Below are 19535 nucleotides of genomic sequence, written 5' to 3'. Positions count from 1 at the left end.
CCACATGGGTCAAAAAAACCCGGGGGGGGTGGGAAGGGGAACAGAGCAGCACACACAGACAATGTAAACCACTGAAAAGCAGAGCCGGGCTACCCGGAGCTGCACTGTGGCTGCCAACCAGGCTGTGGTGGCAGAATCTCCACTGCTGCAGCCCTGGGAGGCCCCCACGATCCCAAGTAAGGCTTCTGGAGCCAGCACAGTGCTGGACCCAGGCTTCCCTACTGTCCCTGGGGTAACTTGCAGCATGCCAATGTACAAGGTGCGCTGCTGCTACTTGTCCCTGGGGAACCAAACATCCACACTCATTTAGATGTGGCCTATGAGGCCATTGAACCTGGATCTTCTACTTCCTGGAAGAGTGCTTTAACCACAGCACATAAAAGTAGGCATCATCATTTTCTCCAGCAGCTGTTTTCGAAGTAAAGTTAGAAGTAAAGTTATTAAAACTTTGTCAGAGGCAAGGATTTTTGTGGGGTGATACATTTTATTGAACCAATAAAAGATAGTTTGGATATAGTTAGCTAAAATTTGGAATGTAAGGTGTTCTTCTTCAGGTCTGAAGAGGAAGGTAAGCAGAGCAATCATTATGAACAGTGGATAGAGCTGTAAAATTAGAGGGAGGGAGAAATTCCCAGAGGTAGCAAACAATTAGCAGAAGAAAAGAAGAATGATTACTGTAAGATCAAGACCTAGCAAAAGGGAGAAGGGTCATTACCACCTCTCTGTAGGAAAAAAATCAGGAATCAGGTAGATCACAGTGTGCCATAAAATCAATGTTGATGTTCCTTCGTCCTAGTACCCAGCCAGCTTATGAATTTTCATTCAAAAGCTTGGTTCCTAGTACCCAACCAGCTTATGAACTTTTATTCATAAGCTTGTCTTTTAAAAATGCTTGGTAGATTTCCCTTTAGCATGCAGATACAGAGGTCAGAACAAGAATATTTGTTCTATTAAAAACGTGCTTCTATTGACATATGTTTATCTGTGTCCTTTCTATATTTTTTCTGAGTGAGTTCATTCTGGTGCATAGTTACTGTTTAAGTTTCATCCACGTAGTTACCATGGGGGCATTTGGTGCACTGGATCAGATGTATCAGATTTGGGGAAAGTAAGAACCATGGGTTCTGATGGGTTGGGGGTTTTTTTGCTGAGGGGGCAGTGTTTTATAGTAGCAGTTGAGATGTATTGACTCTTGCTGAAGCAAATCTGTGTCCCACCTGATGTCTGTTGGGCACTGGGGATTTTGTTTCTGATGATGAGAGTTGGACATGGGCAGGGGATTGTTTGAAAGCCAGAAGTGGAGGGGCTGGGAATATTTCTCTCAAGGTATAATCTTAGTTGAGTATAGACAGTAATTTGATGATTCTTCTCTGGTTTCAGTGTGGGTGGTAGGTGACCACAAGTGGTGTGTAGTCACGGGGCATATTTCTCTACTGGAGTATCCTTGTTGTGTAAAAGTAGATGTTAGGCTGGCCAGGTGGACATCATGAATGTTCTCCTCCTAGCGTATGTGGAGATATCTGAGACCCTTGACTGTAGATTATAGCTTTTTGGTGTGCTTAGGATGATTACTGTTCTTGTGGACATAAGTATTGTGGTCTGTGGGGTTTTGGTATGTGTGGTTTGTAGGGTGCCATCCCAGATGTGGATCATGGTGTCTAGAAAATTGAGCATGTAAATGTCAGAGAGAAATTGATTGAGGGATGATAGTTATTAAACCTGTTGTAGAAGCCATTGAGTCCAGTCCAGTTGGGGAAAATATCCCATATGTAATGCAGTTTGACGGTGCAATATTCTAGAAAGTCTTCCTCCCGGTGTTTTTGAAGAGATTGGCATATTTGAAGGGCATCATTGTGCCCATAGCTGTGCTCACAGTTTGGAAGAAGTGTTGATTGTTGAAACTGAAGTTGTTGTGGGTGAAGATGAAATGGATGATTTGCAGAAAATGTTGCTGCTAATCTGAATGTACTCCATGTTCTTTATTTCTGGCAGGCAGTTGTGCCATCCTGGTGCGGTATATTAGTGTATGGGCTGGTGACATCCATGGCTGCAAGTATGGCCTTCTAGGGGATGTGGCTGATGTACTAGATTCTGTTGAGGAAGTTTGTTGTGTCTTCTAGAAAACTTGCTTTTTGATGGACAAGTGATTTCAGGACAGCTGCTGTGAATCTTGATAGGTCTTCAGCTGGATATATTGGATCTGCCAGAATTACTTTTTCTGTGAATCTTTGGGACCCCACAGAAAGTTCTTAGGGTAGGAGAATTGGGAATAAGTGAAAGAAGTTTTTTCTGAAGCTGGCGTGGGAAAGATTTTATGACATTTTCCAGTTCTAGAGTGAATGCTACTGTGGGGTCCTCCCCAAATATTAGGTGTCAGAGAGTTGGCTGTTGGCCTCATTGAAGTAGTTGTGATGGCTGAGGATGACTGTAGCTCCATCTCTGTCTGCTGATTTGATTTCTGTTTCATTATAGGACCTTATGGACAGTATGGGTTTTTTTTCTTAGGGAGAGAGTTTGTTGTGGTCTTAGCTTTTGTTGAGAATTTTATTGCTACTTTTCTTCCTGAAACAGTCAGTGTAGGAGTTTAAAGTGTGGTTATGTCTTTTGGGATGTATACAGTCCTATGCTTTATTATTGTTTGTTTTCTCAGTTGTGGAAGGAGGGTTGCTAGAGTTGTGTCCTACATTTTGTGAATGGCCTGATCCTGCTGATGTATGTTAGGTGTGCTCTGAGAATGCCTAATGGATCCCCTCCCGCCAAAGGATTTACACATTGCTCTGCCTGCTTTTGAGATCCCAGTCATCTTAAGTAGAAGCTAAGCACCCATTGTTCAGGCCAGAGCAGTTCTGTATTTCAGCAGAACTGCAACAGACAAACCTGGTGAATTTTCTGGTCAAAGAGGGAGGCAGTTTCATAGAAAATCAACTGTTAAGCAGGAGTTTTTTGGATTGCAATTTACGACTAATGCATCTAATGTCTGTCCTGTGTCCTTTTTAGGAGCCTGATTCTGTTCTCAAGAAGGTATTTTATTCTTCTTCACTTACAATGTGCCCATCCAAAAGTTGTATGTAGAGATGGACTCAAACTGAGGGTCTGGTTCCAGATAACCCAGTGAATTGAAAAATGGAATTTGGAAACAAATGCTGTGGTTGAGGCTTCTCTTATAATTTTAATGTAATTTAAGCACTAACCATATTGCATATTCATCTCAAACAAATGGCAACAAATCCTAATATTCTTATCTTAATTAAATTGCTTATCAGGGAAAGTCCTCCCATTATATCATCATCATAATTATATGTTCAAAATTACTTCTAGCAATAGTTATCTTCCATGCATTTCAATTTTGTAACATCTTATGGGTTACCTTACTTTCTCCCAGAATTGTTCTACTGCTTCTTGGGATCATCAGTAAGGACCCTTATGCTAAATGCTGATGGCATAGTTGTTATTCAAGTGGCTAGCTGAAGCCCTCATTGTCTTATATGCAGACCCTGGTCCATAGATAATAAGAGAAATCTTTCTTAACGTTCTCCGGTCCTGCCTGTAAACTTTCTGCACTCTTTCTTTTTGGTCTCTTCCTACCCATTTAAAAGAAAATTCATCATGAGAACCTGTGTTAGTGTATCTGCTCAGGGAAAGGAAGAATACAAGAGCATACGAACAACCTCTGTTTGCCAAAATGGAAAATATCTTCTAAATCCAGCTCTCTCTTCATCCATTATTTTTGCTAAATTATATGGCTGGTGTTTCCAGCTACTCCTCCCACTCCTAGTGACTCAAACATTTATAGGTTGTTTCTCCATTTCTTCCAGGCCTTTGCATGCCATTGGCAAGGAGAAGTGTGGGCAGACTCTTGTGTTTGTTTGCTCTTTTATTTTTCTGTTTTTGTGGGTTCTCTTATTGACTTAAAAGACACAAGCCTGAGGCCAACATCTGGTGTTTTCACAAAGTTCCTGTTTTTGGATGGTGAACAAATTTTGCATTATTGGGGCCTCTTAATTAGTGTAAAAAAATGTAGAAATCATCAGAAAGCACCTCATCATCCTGTCTCTGAACAGTCTCATTAGTATTGGATCTTCCATGTTCAGTGTACTCTATGTGGAACAAACACTCCAGTCACATTCATTTTCTGGGGGTTTATCAAGATTCTTGTAGCATTTACTCACTCTTTTGACAAGTCAGTATGGTTGGGGGGGGGGGGTGTTCTCCCTTTCTTTGTAATCTCCAGGAACCTTATTTTTGCTTAGTTCTCCCTTAAAATCAGTTCATTTAAGGTAATATGCATATTCTGAATTGTGCGCTTTACTCTTGTCAGAGCTCCAGCTGCTTGCTGTAAGCGTTGGCATTATATTTTTGCAAACGTTCAGTGCTGTTATTTCAATTTCTTCCATTTTTCTCATTCATATTTGCTGACTGGCATTCTATGTTTGGTAAAATCACTGTCTCTTCTCATTTTTGGCCTTGTGACCTGACTCTAACATTTTGTTGAGTTATCCTATTCCACAGCTTCTGTTTTAAGATTAGTTTAAAATAGTAAATAATTAAATATCAAATTCTTGTGTTTGAAACATGAGTTCCTGAGTTTCAGTTGCTGGCAGGAGATGTATCTAAAGGGCAAGCTCACCCCTGGCTAACTGGGGCTTGTGCTTGCTTCATCAGGCACCTCAGCCTTTGTTAGCCCAGTTTAATATGCAGAACTGACCATCAAAGCTGTTGGATTCCATAACATACCCCAACCACGCCAAAAAAAAAATTGTAGCTGAAAAATCTTCTGTTGCAAAGAAAAGCTGTTTCTTACCCATTCTGTGTTGCATTTGTAAAATGCAGTATAATCTATATCTTGCATATGTGCGGTAAATCATCAATAGTCTACATAGTATCAAAGCCTGTTTCACCCTTGGAATCAGACTCCTCTGCTCAATTCAGCATCTGCCTAGAATTTTACCATTTCCTGGCTAGTGAGATACACAATTAATTACCCATCACAACATTTCCTTTGAAAGGTCCATATTAGCTGATGTGTTAATCACTGAGCTGGGAACTGAAAGATCAAATGCATTTGACATATCTAAAACAGCCCCATTGTGGAAACCTCACTCTTTCATGCTCACAATAGGGCCATGTGTGCTTCTCCTCTCCGAAGACTGCCACCTATTACCTGGGTGATATCAAAGGCCTGTAATTTGTAATCTGAAATGTTACAGATTTATGTCCCTAACCAGCAAAGCACATGCTTAGTTTTAAGCATATGAATCGTTTTGTGTAAGCAAATGGGACTGCTGTACTTAAGTGGTAGACTGAACCCTGACCAAGTAGATCCTTCAGCTGTTCAAGGCCATTTGTAGACATGCTCACTGATTCACATCACATAGCTTGAATCAAATTTCAATTCAAATTAAGGGCTAAATAGACTATCATTGACCACCAGGGAGGATTTCATGCATTTCTCTACTAGAGATGGCAGGGGGCACCTGGTGGTGGGCATGAGCAACAACAAAGCCCTAGACTTCTGCCATGTATACATGCTAATTAATACAGTTTAAATTGCCTACTTCAGACTGCCCTAGTTTGCATTAACTTTAATCCTCATTCAATGAAGATTAGCTAATTCAGACTGGAGCCAATTTTAATTCAGACTACAGACGTCCACGTTTATCCAGTGATGACTATAGTCCAGATTAAAGCTAGAAAAACATAACATCTATAAACAGTGTATATTCAGGGTTGTATCTTCAGAGATATAGCTTGCTTGGCTTTGGAACTAAGTTTCACTAGTGTGAGGCTTCTGAGGCTCATGATGTTGCAAGTACTTCAACAAATGCATGGTTTACAAACTGCTTTTCACTAGCATCCTCAGCATTGCTTGCTGGACAAAGGGTTTGATATGGGTGGCAATATTAAACCCCTTCTGTGGTATTGTGTTGTGAACATGGAGTCACTATGCTTTGCATCATTCTGATGCTGCCTAGCACAATCCTTTGACAATAGACAAACTCTTATAATCCTCATCCAAAACCAGGACTCCTTTGTACCAGATGTTGTTCAATCTTTGAATAAAATAAGGTTCTAGCTTTGATTATTAATTAAGACAAACTGGTGTAACACAAAGAGGGAAAAGGGTGAATGAGTGAAACGTATTTAAGTAAGAATATGTATGCATGCAGGTCAATTTATGGTTAATATCTAAGGGCATGTGTAGATGAAACAGGGGCCCCTACATTGAAGTGGTGGGTTTTAAAAAACACTGCTTTAATTTAGGTCTGATTAAACCCCCGTGATGTGTACACACCCTGCTGACTTACCTGCTTCTCTGGCGAGGAGGGGTCCCTGGGCTGCAGGGGGGCTGGTGCTTCCCTCTGCGGCAGTGGCGGCCTCCCCCAGGTGGCACCCGCCTGCAAGCACCCAGCTCAGGCAGTCCCGGAGGGCACTGCAGCCGTGGAGGGAAGCACCGAGCCCCCATGCAGCTCAGGCAGGCTTCAAGATGGGGGGAAAAATAAAAGACCAGGCTTGCTGCTTTTCTTAGGCAGAGCTACTTTCCCAGGCTGCTGTCAAGCTGCCTGCATGGAGATGCATAGGGCCCGGTGCTTCGCTCTGCAGCTGTAGGGGCAGCTTGAACTCCTTGAAGGAGTTTTAGTTTGTTGCACCCCAAGTCATTTAAGGTGCACTATGCCACTGAATTTCCTGCAGCGGCTGGAATTAATGTGTAATACACTGCCGAAGCATGCAAACACTAACACCATTAAAGAGGTGCAAAAGCACTAGCCATTATACTATACATATATTCTTTCTAAGCCCATAGCATTTATCAAACAGGATTAGAGCATACTCAAAACAGGTTCCGTGATATTGATAGAGACAATCTGATATTAGCATATATTCTCTCAAAATCTACAGTGTCTTTAGCTGCTATAGATACTTCACAAATACTGGTAACATTTTCATTCCTTACTAATTACTTACCTTGTGTATTACGTATTGACTTTCAATTCCATTTCTTTATCTGGTCATTTATTCACTGTTCTTTAAATCAGTTCCATTGAGGCCTGTTCCTTCATTCATTTGCAGAAGCTTATGCATAGTGCAATTTTAAAAAATTGAAAACAAATTCTTCTCCAGTATATCTTAACATTTGGTGTAGGTTTAAGGTGTTAACAGTTCAGTGGATTTCTACCCCTAATAACATTGTGCTGATAAATTTCCTATCCAACCTCAATAGCATTTCCTTGGATTAGTAATTTAATTATCTTTGCCTTCTATACATATAAAGTTGCCAAAGTGTTAATTGCAAAGTTAGAAAATAGATCAAGCATTTTATCTTCTATCATCTTGATACCAAAACCCAACTGAATATTGACTGGATATCAAATTCCTATCGGAAGTAATACTCCTTCATGGATTTATTGTTCATCCTTGTGGAAACCTTATAAATAGTAATTAATATAGTGCAACAGTTATTTCTGGTTTAAGGACTTTTTATTATGCTAGTCTTTTATAACAGAGTAAATTTTATTATGTCATTAACTGTGACACATATGCAGGAACCACTATATTGTCACGTACTCTGGGGTTCTAAACTTAGAAACTGATTAACTATTACAAAACATTGGCTAAGGGACAGACTGGAAAGGCTTTATTTACACTAATAAGCATTTTTACACATAAATATTCCTATTAAAGTCAATGCAACAAAGTTCTGTGAGGAAATAAATACTCACCAACATGAGCTTCACAATCTTGGCCTGAGCTCTAGTCTGCTGCATCTGAGAGTTGTACATTCCAATGACTACAGGACAGCCCAGGAGGCTTTACTTTTTCACATGACAGATTCATAGTCAATTTAATATAATTAATCTTACAGATGTTTGAAATCTACTCAAATCTCAGCTTCATAGCAGAATAAGGATATTCCAGATTTGTTTAGAAATATTGCATCAAATTGAAAGACAACTTGGTCCTTCTCCATTTCTCCTTGAGCTGTCCCTTTAATCACTTATAGCCAGATGTAGTATTTGGAAATAAACCAGAGTTCTGTAATGGCTAGTACATCTGGACTTTACTTGGTAATTCCCAGATGCCAACTGTACCCTGCGTTGTAGATTAAGCTTGTAACAGCTAACCTACTGTTGATACCAGTGCACCTTTGTACCACATAGTAGGGGTGTGCGAAGCCGGCAGTATTTGATTTGGATTCAGCCCGATTTGGGGGAAAGTGATTTGATTCGCTGATTCAGATCACTGTCCTGATTTGATTTGGCCGAATCTGAAGATTTGATTCTGATCCAGAGAATCAGTGATTCAGCCAGAGACACAACTTTCAATGTTTTTTCTACATACTTTGAGGTACCAGGTGCGCCTTGTGAATGCTGAGATGGTGGGGCAGATGGAGCATCTCATGGGAGTGTGGAGAGGCTGACCCATGTGTTTGGTGGTGGACCCAGAAGTGGACAAGAAGTACTTCTGGTCCACTACCTTGTGTACCTCTGCCCCTGAGCGCTCGGGGGACCCCACCCTGTGCTCCAGTAGGATGCGGCATCCACCCCACCATCTCAGCATTCACAAGTCGCACCTGGTACATAGAAAAAAACACATGAAGCTATGTCTATGGCCGAATTGTTGAATCTCTCCAAATCGGATCTGAGGTTTCCAATTCATTCAGAGAGATTAACGGGTCTCCTGATTAGATTTGGAGATTTAGCCACTGAACTGGGCCAAATCTCTTCCGAATCAAATCAGAGACCGAAGCTCCACGAAGCCCTACCACATAGCGTAATCAATTTAAACTTAGGTGAACTGGTTGGTTTCAGTTGCATTCACACCAAGTCTGGTATAGTTACTGTATTTACTTGGATACAGTATGGTCCCCCAATAATTAGATTTTATATTGGTAAAATGTATAAACTTGTTATAATTTTCCAGGTATAGAATCTAAGTATTGGAGAGTTGTCTTGAATTTAATCCTGCCCCAACCCCCCTACCACCACCCCCCTGGCCAGGAAAGGAGTGGCTAGGGAGGAGGATCAAGTGCCTTCCATGCTCTGTGCCCTGCCAACTTTTTCCCTCTAAAGCCTTTCTGTCCCCCTGCCACCTGCACCCTCCCACCCTCAGCTCACCCACAGCTCTGCCTCTTCCCCTGCCTTTTCCATCCAGGCTTTGCCCTTTTTCTCCCCAGTTCCATAGTCTCTGCCTCTTTCACTCTCCTCCCTCCCCTTCCTGTCAGATGCTGCTCTGGCTGCTCTGTCCTGGAACACAGCACAGCTCAGCCTTTGCCTGGCCATGCAGCAGTTTCAGCACTGATGACTGGCCAGGCAAGCAATGCAACTATGTCAGTGTTGCTGATTGCCCAGGTAAGGGAAGGAGTTTTCATGTGCTCAGTGCCTGGGAGAGACCCAGTGTTGCCAAGTCTCACAAGAAAAAAAAGCGGCACTGCCTTTAAAAACAAGCCCAACCCAAGTCCAACCCATTTCAAAGAGAGGGGAGCGGGGGTCCTCATACAAATTCTATATTTTTTGTAGTTGCATATAATATTAAATTACACATTAAAATATTAAAATAAGTGGGTATGTACTTACATTATTAAAAAATAATGTAAGCAGGCTGGCATCGCTGTAAGGAGTCAGGGCTGAGCCATGATCCACTGCCTGTATGTCTTGGCCCTGGAGCATGCTGGCTTCAGATTGTGGTGCTGCCCAAGCTCTACACCATGCTGTCACCACTGCAAGATCCCAGCCCAGCTCTGGAGCTGCTTCATGCCCTGCCAGCGCTGCTGGGACTAGTCTTCATGAAAACCCCAGCCTTGAGCTATCAGCATGTCTGCTGCTGGGGTCTCAAAGGAACCTGGCCCAAGCCATATGGGCAAAGGCTGCTGGGAAATGGAGCCTGACCGCCAGCTAGATCTGTCATTTTGCCCCACCCCAATATACATCAACATCAGTCACCAAAACCACTCCTACAACCATTTTTAAATTATAACTTTTTAATTCATCTATTGCAAAACCACCCAAAATAAGCAACCTCTAAATAAAACAAGCCCCAAAAACCACAACCTGCAACTCTCTATTAAGCAGATAAATTAGCTACCTTCCAAAACAAGCCCTATTCCACTTCTTATAAGTGGATTTGGCAACCTTGGCAAGATCCCACCCCGAGCCAGAGCCGAGCTGCGAAGGACAGTCAGGGGAGGGGAGGGGAGGGGAGGGGAGGAGAGGGGGTGGGCAGGGAGGTAGAAACTGCAGAGGGGAGGTGGAGGGAAAGGCAGGAAGCTGCTATGAGTCTTCCTGTGGCCCCACCCCATGCTCAGAGCCACAGCAAACCCTTGTTCCTCTCCTTTGTTTCATATGCAAATATACACTGGTGGGGTGGAGGGGGGGCACACCTTGTCTTATATTTGAGTAAATGTGGGATCTATTAACTGTAGACATTAGATTAAGCAGATAAATTAGCTGCCTTCCAAAACACTACATTTAAAATACTGCAAGCCACTCTATGTTAATACAAGTTGAACTGGAAAAACTGTAATTTAGTTAGCAAAACAACCTGTGTGCTATATTTTGTAACAAGCTGTATTTATTCAGGGTGAGAACATGCTGCTCTTACTGCTCTTCAGTAGAATTTACTCACATAAGTAGTCCTCCAGTGAGCCTGGCTGCAGGGTGGCAGTATGGGACTTAGACCTTAGAGAGGTAAAAGACCCTATGCATCCTCCTGCCCTGCAGACCCAATTCATAAAGTACATTTTCTAGTGCTTAATTCTGTGTAGTGTCAAGTGTTTCAGGAGATGTAGCCTGCACCACTTCCATACCACATATATTTCAGTGGCCAAACTACAAACCTATGTGTGTCAGCTCTCTCCCTCCCATCTGCAGAAATGATCAAAAAGTCTCTCCACTGATTCTAGCCCTTCCCTCACAGGGCTCTGTACCTCAGAATAGAGAGGCAGGGTAGATCTGCACCTTAGAGACTAACCAAAGTATATGTATTGGTATCTGTATCACAGACATTTTTGTGAGCTGAAGCTCAGATGCTGTGAAAACGTGCAGAGAGCAGAGTAAGGAGAGAGGATCAGGGTTCTGGAACTTGGAGGCAGTAGCTAAAACAAAATCTGGGTCCAGCTGGTATTAGTCAAGTTGGAGAGGTGGGGCTTCACATCAGTTATACTGGGAAAACAGTTGGGATATTATACACAATTTGGTGACACGGAGGCCAGAATTGATTTGGAGAAGTGAAGATGGCCAACACTAACTGGACTGGAGAAGGAGGGAGCCAGAATAACTAGGGGCCAGCCTATGGATAGGTATCTATGGCAAAACACAGCAATAGTTTAACAGTTTTTAGTAGCTCTATGCTAGAGTTTAGAACAGGAGCAGCATATCTTCATGTCTGCTTTAATGTGCAGTAGCCTATTTTACTACTCATTAAAGCGTAAAGTCAAAAACTGTGCTAATACACTAATGCACACTAAAATAGCATACACTTTTGCTCCTGAGCATTAGGGCAGCCTAATATGAATTTATTTAGTACCTCATATTAGAGGTACTAAATTTAATGTGCAGTAGCAAAAGTGTATTAATAAGCATGCAGACATGCCCAAAGTGAACCAAAATGCTATATAGGTTGACATGAAGAATGAAATTAGGCTGGCAGAGTGTAAAAGTTGGAATTCATCCAGGATGCAATACCGCTTCTACTCAGGAAATGCCACCGTGATTTTTAATGGCTGTCAGTGGTCAAGACTGGTTTCACATCTTATCTTCTATAGCAGCATAATGTCTCTTAGCACCGTGCTAGTGCACTAGTTCAATACTGACTCAGAGGAGAAAAGGTCACTTTCTGAATCACTAAAACTATTTTCTGCAGCTGTAACTATTCCTTTGAGATTTTACATCCAAGTAGTGACCTAGCTTGACCCCATGAGCTTGCAAGAACTGACAATGTCACATCACAAGGCTTTACAGTTCCAGAAATATGCTAAAAAAATTATATGTGTAATCCTATCACAGGCCTGAAATGTGCCATGCCTACCTGGAGTGAACAAAACCACGCAACTAGTTAGGACTGTTACTGGCTTTTTCAACAATCTGATTCAGAAGTTTTTGACTTAAAATTCCTTTGCAAAGAAGTCTTCCTAGAATATGAATATACCCTCCCCCCGGCACCACCAAGACCACCTTCTGAAACCCACATGGGAAAGGCTAGTGACAAGTTTACTGTTTAATATTACATAACTCAGCAGAGCTATAACTGAGATTAGATAATGACTAAGAGAAGGTACTGAAGTATCTCACTTTGATATCATAACATGAAGGTATTTTAGAAATACTTTAAATTATTTATGAAGTTATTTATTTCTATATTCCCCCTTACCAAAGGCCTATACAGCTTAGTAAGTGGTGAGTCACATGGCTTTATAGATAAAAGAACAAGCAATATAGTATTAACAAGTTGTAAAATCTACAAAAATTAGTTTTTCTGTAAAGTCTATGGCATATTCATAACTGATAAGTCCAGAAGGGATCATTGTGATCACATAGTCTGGCCTACTGCTAAACAGGCCACGAGACTTCACTGAAAGAAGAACACACAACATATGATGGTATAATGTGGCTTCAAGGTTTCTCTGGCGCCTGTTTGGCAGGAGATGTATTATTCATAGGAGCCAACTAAATTCATAATATTTTCATAGTGTGTGTGTATATTTAAGAAATCAGACTTGATAATACCCTTGACTAATGCTAGTCTTCTCTCTATTGTAGCTAGCTTAAGCACACTGTTTTATTCCTAGCTGTTGATTTGCTGCCACAAGTACGCATGCCTGATGTTGTGCTTTTCATTGCATTGGTTCCTTTACAATGAGAAAAACCTGAAAAAACTCTTTTTCAGAGTGGGGGGGGTTGTTTTTTTGTTTTTGATGAGTCATTAAGAATAAGCATGTCTCCTAAAATAAGGCCTCTACTCCAGTATAGGGCAATCTAACTCAGGCAAATGCAATAGAACAGTATTGACCAGTTGACGAGACATGGTAATTTTACTTTTGAAAGCCAATGCAAAACCAGACAAATTAGATTGTGGCTGTAAAATGCTGCATTGTTAAGCGATCTCTCCCAGGGACACTAGAGGAGGTTGGCCCTACAAGATTTAATGATGAAACTCTGATGGACTTATGTATGGTCAGCATATTGCTGCTCACTGTACCCAAGTTAGTGCAATACCTCTGGAAAGCATTATGAATATGCAGAGCAAGTGTGTTTGCTGCATCCTCTAAAGCTGTGCCATATGCACTTCCCTTCTGTCCTATGCGGATCAGGTTTTAGTCAAATGAAGGAACAAGTGGTTCTTGCTTCCCCATATGAAATTTTACTGCTTTTCTCTGAAGTACTCAATTGCTACTTCCTTTGCCCTAAGATAGAATGGGCTTTTTCAGTGAAAGAAAGTACTCAGATGAACTCTCTTTACTGCTAGTCACTCCTGAGTGCCTATAAAGGGCTTGTCACAAATTATACCGTAATTATTCTTAAAGATACAGAATGAAATGCTGGAAGCAATAAAGACAGTGGGAGTTTTTCAATTGACTTCAATGGTGCCAGAATTTCAATTTATAAAAAACAAATCAATACACACAAGAGAAGTTCAGAGGAGTTGATTTTACAAGAAGCTCAACAATGAGGGCCCATGATTTGAGATCAGGATGGAGGCTTTAATATACCTAAGAAAGGAAGTTAACCCACTTGCTATTGCTATTTTTTTTCATGAATTAAAATGTATAATATGAAAATATTCACTAACTTGCAGCTGAAATCAATATTTTAAGTGCCTTTTTTGAGAACAGGTCATAGAAAAGCAGGACTGGAAGGGACCTCATGAGGTCATCTAGTCCAGCTCCCTGCATAAAGCAGGATCTTCTGTGATGAATTCATCTCAGCCAAGTCTCTAACCTGCTCTTGAAAACTTCCAAGGGCAGAGATTCCACATCCTTTCCAGGTAGCCTTTTCCAACGCTTAACCACCCTCATAGGCTGCTTGTACATGCGATGGAGTTTTAATCCATAGGGATGCACTCTATGCCCCCTACATTGAAACGGTGAGTTTTTAATTGAAATGGTGGGTTTTATTTTTCTGTCACTGTATATATGATATTATCCTGAGGGCTGCAGGTACCTGCTGAAGGCAGAAGTAGCAAGGGGCTGGATCCTCTTTCTTTTCTGGTGGAGCTTCTCCCATGGCCAGGGGGCCATTAATCTGTGCCATTAATCTGTCAGCTCACCCCACAGCTATGGGAGAGGCAGGCAGGCTGCATAGAGAAAAAAGGATTAGGCCCCTCACTGCTTCTGCCTTCAGCAGGCTCCTGTGGCTGGCAGGATGTCTGGGGTTGGCAGCGAATGGGCTGACTTGCCCCTGGGGCAGTGCAGGGAGGCAGCAGCAGGGTGGCTGGATGTGCTGGTGGACAGAGAAGGCAGAAGAGATGGTGCACGGGGCGCTGGAAGCCCAGGAGAGCTTGGGAAAGCTAGCAGTCCATCCAGGTGGCCCCACACCCCTGTGCACCATCCCTGTTACCTTCTCTAGCTGCCAGCACACCCAGTCCTGTCCCATATAGTCACAGAATAGCACTTAGCTAAAGTGTAACCATATAAATAATACATCTGTGATGGGGGAAGAAAGTTCAGAAATTGGAAAAAATTGAAGAAAAGAAGAGTGATAATCAATTATGAATTTCAAAAGGACAATGTTGTATTCAATTAAAAACCTACACATTTTCATTTATTCTTACCTGATTTTATGCAGTCTGAAGTCTTGCAAACACTGTCTGAAAAAAAAAAAAGCAGTGGGACAGATAAATCCTTCATGAATTTCCACAGGAAAGTCTATTTAATATATGTGACTCTCCAGTTTAATTTCTCTGATATAGTAATTTCAGAACTGAATTTAAATGCATTGTACATTAAAATATGGAAGACAAGCATTACCCTCAATGTTAGAACATTAAAGACATGATCCTGGACACATCTTGGATGTAATTCTGAATCCCATGATATTCAAGGTAGTTGGCACAAATTATTTGCAGGATCAGGCGCTAAAATTACCCTTCCTGTTGCTGTCATTGAGTGTCCTCCTGGTGAATTATAACTAGGTGAAATTGTTTTGACAAATAGTAAGTTTGCTACAAACTGGAATTTTAGGGGTCAGAAACTTTGACAGTTCAGGTCAAATTAAAAAATTAGCTTTAGAATAAGAAATGAGGAAACAAAAATTGAAAAGGCTGAAAATTTTAATTTGAAATTTTCTACATAAAAATGTTTGTTTCATAAATACAGAAAGTAATTTTTTGTTAAAAATGGATTTTTTTTTAAGTTACTCAAAAGGACTAATAACCTCAAAACACTACTTTTCAAGTTTCAAATTTTTTTGGGGCTATGAAACAGGGCTACTATTGATTGTAAAACATTATTTACTCAGTTTTACAATCAATAGGAGCCCTGTAGAGCAAGAATGTAAGGAAGAATGGAACTTTCATAATGGATAAGCTTTTACAGTTAATATTTTTCTTTACAAGTCATTCTATACTATACTTCACTTCTTCACAAATATACTTTAAGTATAATTGTACAGTGAAACATGAACTGTAAATTACTAAGCTATTATATTGAAATAGACAGGTGTTTTGTTAAAAATATTGTTTGCCACTAGTTCTGTTTCATGAAGGAGGCAATGTTTTATACTCCTTGTTGGAAAAGGTAAATCATAACTCTCAATATGGTATTAAACCTGGACAAACATTTTCATTTTAATTGACTGTGCAATGCTGCCTAATGACCTGTTTGCAGACTATTGCTAGGAAGCAACAGTTATTAATCAGCTAGTTTTACACACTGCAGCCCCTGTAATTGTAAAAACTATTATGTGGTAGTAGCAGGCAACTTAATATTGACCTGACTCCTGCAAGTCACGTACAAAAGAGTTTAGCTAACAGTACAAGTGCTATAACATACTAAGTCTTTTCAGCACTGTGTTTCAGTCTGCCTCAACTTCATTGCTATTGTCTTTAGTTTTTTTACACTAACAATTTTATAGTATTTTTATACCATTTTTGAACAATATACTTAAAAAATGTTTGCATTCAAATCATAGTTAGATAAACATCTACTTACCCTTATATGTTGCATACAGAACTATCATTGTGACAGCTATAATAGTTAGCAGAATCACTACAACTGATAGCCCTATTTCCAGGGAACTCCATCGTGATTTTTTCTTTGTTTTTTGAGTGTTCATTTCAGTTATATCCATCTGGCTTTCTGACTTTCCCATAACCCAAATTCTGAAAAAGAAAAAGCAGAATTCATTGAGAATCTATGGAGTCATATTTGTCAGATAAAGTTAGGTCATGAGCTACTCAGCGACAAAAGATATTTTTTTCTGGGCAAGCTTTAGGGGAAAAGAAAACAAGTTTGTTTTGTTTATAAATCTGATTAGCATGTTATTCATGAGTTTAAAGTGGCTATAACCACCCTTCTCTTTCATTACTTACAGATGACAGGAGAGTGTTCTTTTACATGTGGAAGCTGCTGTAGAAAAGGGAAGGCCAATAGGCCAATGCTTAATTTTAACACTTACTCATGTGGTTTAATTATATAAGAGTTTACAAGCAGGCAAAAGACAACCCTTATTATCTGAATAAAAATTAACTTAGTCTCCCTGATCTGAAGCCAAAGGTTAAAAACACTATTGTGCTTCACTAGCAGTTTTTAAAATCATTTCAGCAATTAGCGATTCAGGTCTTGGGGCTAAAACTAAACAACAGGAAGTAGTACGGACTTTGTTTTAGGCCCCATCTAACTCCCACTGAAGTTAGTACAAGTGTTTACACCTATTATAATGGGAATAGGATCAGGTCCTCTGATTTCACTTTAGATCAGTGTACATTAGGAACAACTCCAAGAAAACCACAGAAAGTTGGTGGATGTGAGATCAGAGTTGACTCTATCCTTTATGTGTAGGAAGCAATAAAATATTTTGGAACGTTCCATGGTTTCGTGCTTCTTTAAAACTAGGATTTAGCTTATGTCTCAGAATTGCTGTTGTTCTAGTATTTATTCTATGCCCTTTTGCATGTACATTGCCATTAATTTGGGACCAGATCATTCCCTCTGCTTCTGTAATAGAGAGTAAATATACTCCGTTTGTCAGGTGGAAACTTTGACAGTTTCAACTTGTAGAGTCTTCTTGGGATTTTCATATTGGCAATGGCATTTACTTCTTGTCCTTTCCCCTTGACAGGAACGATTCATAGATGCTAGGGCTGGAAGGGACCTGGGAAGATCATCGAGTTCAGCCCCCTGCCCCAGGGGCAGGAAGTCAGCAGGGATCGGATTATAGGATTTATACCAGAGTGGCCAATGGAAGTCCCCAAACTTCCAGTTCTTCTTCCCCAAGCCAGACAACCAAAGGCATAGGGTCAAGCCACAGCGTACTCAAGTATGCCTGCTTTCTTTACCCGACCCAGAGGGGCTTTTTGAAGCAACCTACACAGGAGCAGTACCGGTAGCAAATGGAGGGCCTTCTCAATCAGCTGACATTGCCACTAAGTCACCTATAAGGCCTGAATTCTTTTTTTGCATGTCTTTTTTTAATTTGCTGTACTGCAAATCAGTTGTTAGTTCCCCTTCATTGCTGTTCTCTCTCACTATTGAAGTCTTTCAGCTGCTAACATCACTTTTTTCCACTCATCCCCACTCTTTTTCTCCAGCAGCCTCTTCTTCCCCCTGACTCCTTCCCTTGCACAAAGAATGCCTAGACCTATTTATCTAAGCTTATACATAAAACAAATATGGGGAAAAAATTAGCAACATAAAGCCAACTTGAAACGCACCCATCCTAACACCTGATCCCTGTAGCTCTTCCCCATTTTTCATCTTTTTAGGCTGTAAATTTTACTATTGCTCAATGGGTACTTGATCTTGGTTGGGAACACTGGAGGACATGTCTCTGTTCACAGTGAGAACAAGGTATATACTCTCCCACTGTTTCCCAGTCTGCATTTAGACAACACAGCATTATTCCCTTAGTAGGCAGTAGTTGAGGAACCACAAACAGGTGAGGCACAGATCTTCCATAAGTCTGGAGGTAGATTCCTTCTCAGGTTGCCCAGCCCCTATCTTTTCTTGCCTACAGAAACCATTTGAACACTACCTGGCTTCTACTTTGGACCATATTTTGCTTGAAACGATGAACCTTTGTCCAAATAAAACAAGTTCCTTACACACAGGAATAGAACCCTATAGACACTTATACATAGGAACTAGAACTGCTCGCATGATTAGTGGCTCTATATTAACTGTGAAATCTAAGCTCACAGATAAACTATGAAAGCAGTTTTAAAATTATACCTTTCTACCTCCACACACAGCAAGCACTAAACATTATTCTTTATCTTAAAAATTTAAGAGCTGACCAATCCTCAAAACCTTCTGAACACTTTCAGCTTAAATTAGAAAATAGTTCAGTTTCCTGATTCTGCAAGTGATTTGAAAGCTCTGGAAATGGAATTTATTAGAGCAACAAGAACTACTGTATTTTTTGTGTGCAAATGTGCTTCCAACTTTTTTCCAAGCAAGCAAGTCTTTTTATTGCTGCAGGAGTGTTCCTCTTATTTAAAGGCATCCCACTGACTCATTCTTATTTGTAGCTCTTTGGGGAACCTATAAAGTCTGCATTACAGAACACCTAGTAAAGGCCTCTTTGGGTGTTAATTGCAGACACAACAAAAGCCTAGGAATAATTTAAGCAGATATGAGCCTAGGTGTTATAGTTTCATTATGTTTCTAGTGCTCCTGTGATACTCCACCAGCTGCCCACTAAAGCTAAGACAAAACAGACAGCTGTAATTATTTTGACTGGCTCTGGCCTAGGTAGCATAGTGAGCTAATTAATGCATTAGCCTTTTACTTCTGGATGCATGTGTTTCAAACTGACTTGCAGTAGGTCAGAAATCAAACTGGCTGTATGTCTTCGATCAAGCTGCTACAGAAAATGTACCCATGTCACAAGAGCACCATGCACTTCTACAGGAGTTAAAAATACCTGATCCAGGAAGCAAAAGGCCTCTGGAAAGGACTGGAAGAGATGGTTCAAAAGGTGCCGACAGCCACGGCTCAGGCACACAAATGTGACCAGTGGGCGGTCACTTGCACCACCAACGTTTGCCAGTGCGTTTGTCATTTCTCTTGTGCAGAAAGGAAACCTGAACCCCCGTGTCGGGCCTCCGGCTCGGTGCTTTGGACTTGCCAGCACCCACAAGCCAAGCCGGACGGGTGCGGGGAGGTGCCTCAGACCCGCGCCCGGTCCCTGGGCAGCAGGTGGCACTCCTTTCGGATCCTCCCGCCGGCTTCGCTGCCCCCGCTCAGGTGGGGCGGGGTGCCCACCAGCCTCGCACACGATGTGCAACCCAGAGCACCGGAGGCGTCAAAGCAGAGGCAGCCGCGCGCCGGCAGGAGGTGCCTGGTGCCAGGCAGGGCGGGAGCGAGGGGCTCCCGCCGCCCCCGC

At 41.2% G+C, this 19535-nt stretch overlaps 1 protein-coding gene across 2 annotated transcripts in view; it reads right to left on the bottom strand.

The window, feature by feature from the left end:
- Nucleotides 1-19535, bottom strand: part of MME (membrane metalloendopeptidase) — a 74344-nt gene that overhangs the window by 54150 nt on the left and 659 nt on the right. Inside the window, exons 1-3 of one of the 2 annotated variants that reach the window (XM_019532621.1) lie at nt 16522-16627; nt 16142-16311; nt 14764-14799 (exon numbers count right to left, since the gene is read on the bottom strand). In XM_019532621.1, the coding sequence (XP_019388166.1) occupies nt 14764-14799; nt 16142-16301 (196 nt within the window). In that variant the 5' untranslated portion in view covers nt 16302-16311; nt 16522-16627. Of the gene's footprint in view, nt 1-14763; nt 14800-16141; nt 16312-16521; nt 16628-19535 lie in introns of those variants that run through there. The other variant, XM_019532622.1, reaches the window with a different exon arrangement.

The sequence above is a fragment of the Crocodylus porosus genome, unplaced genomic scaffold (assembly GCF_001723895.1).
Source record: "Crocodylus porosus isolate Cpor-Errol unplaced genomic scaffold, CroPor_comp1, whole genome shotgun sequence".
Taxonomy (NCBI): domain Eukaryota; kingdom Metazoa; phylum Chordata; order Crocodylia; family Crocodylidae; genus Crocodylus; species Crocodylus porosus.
Note: the sequence above shows the minus strand (reverse complement) of the source record. Positions and strands in the feature narration are given on the sequence as shown.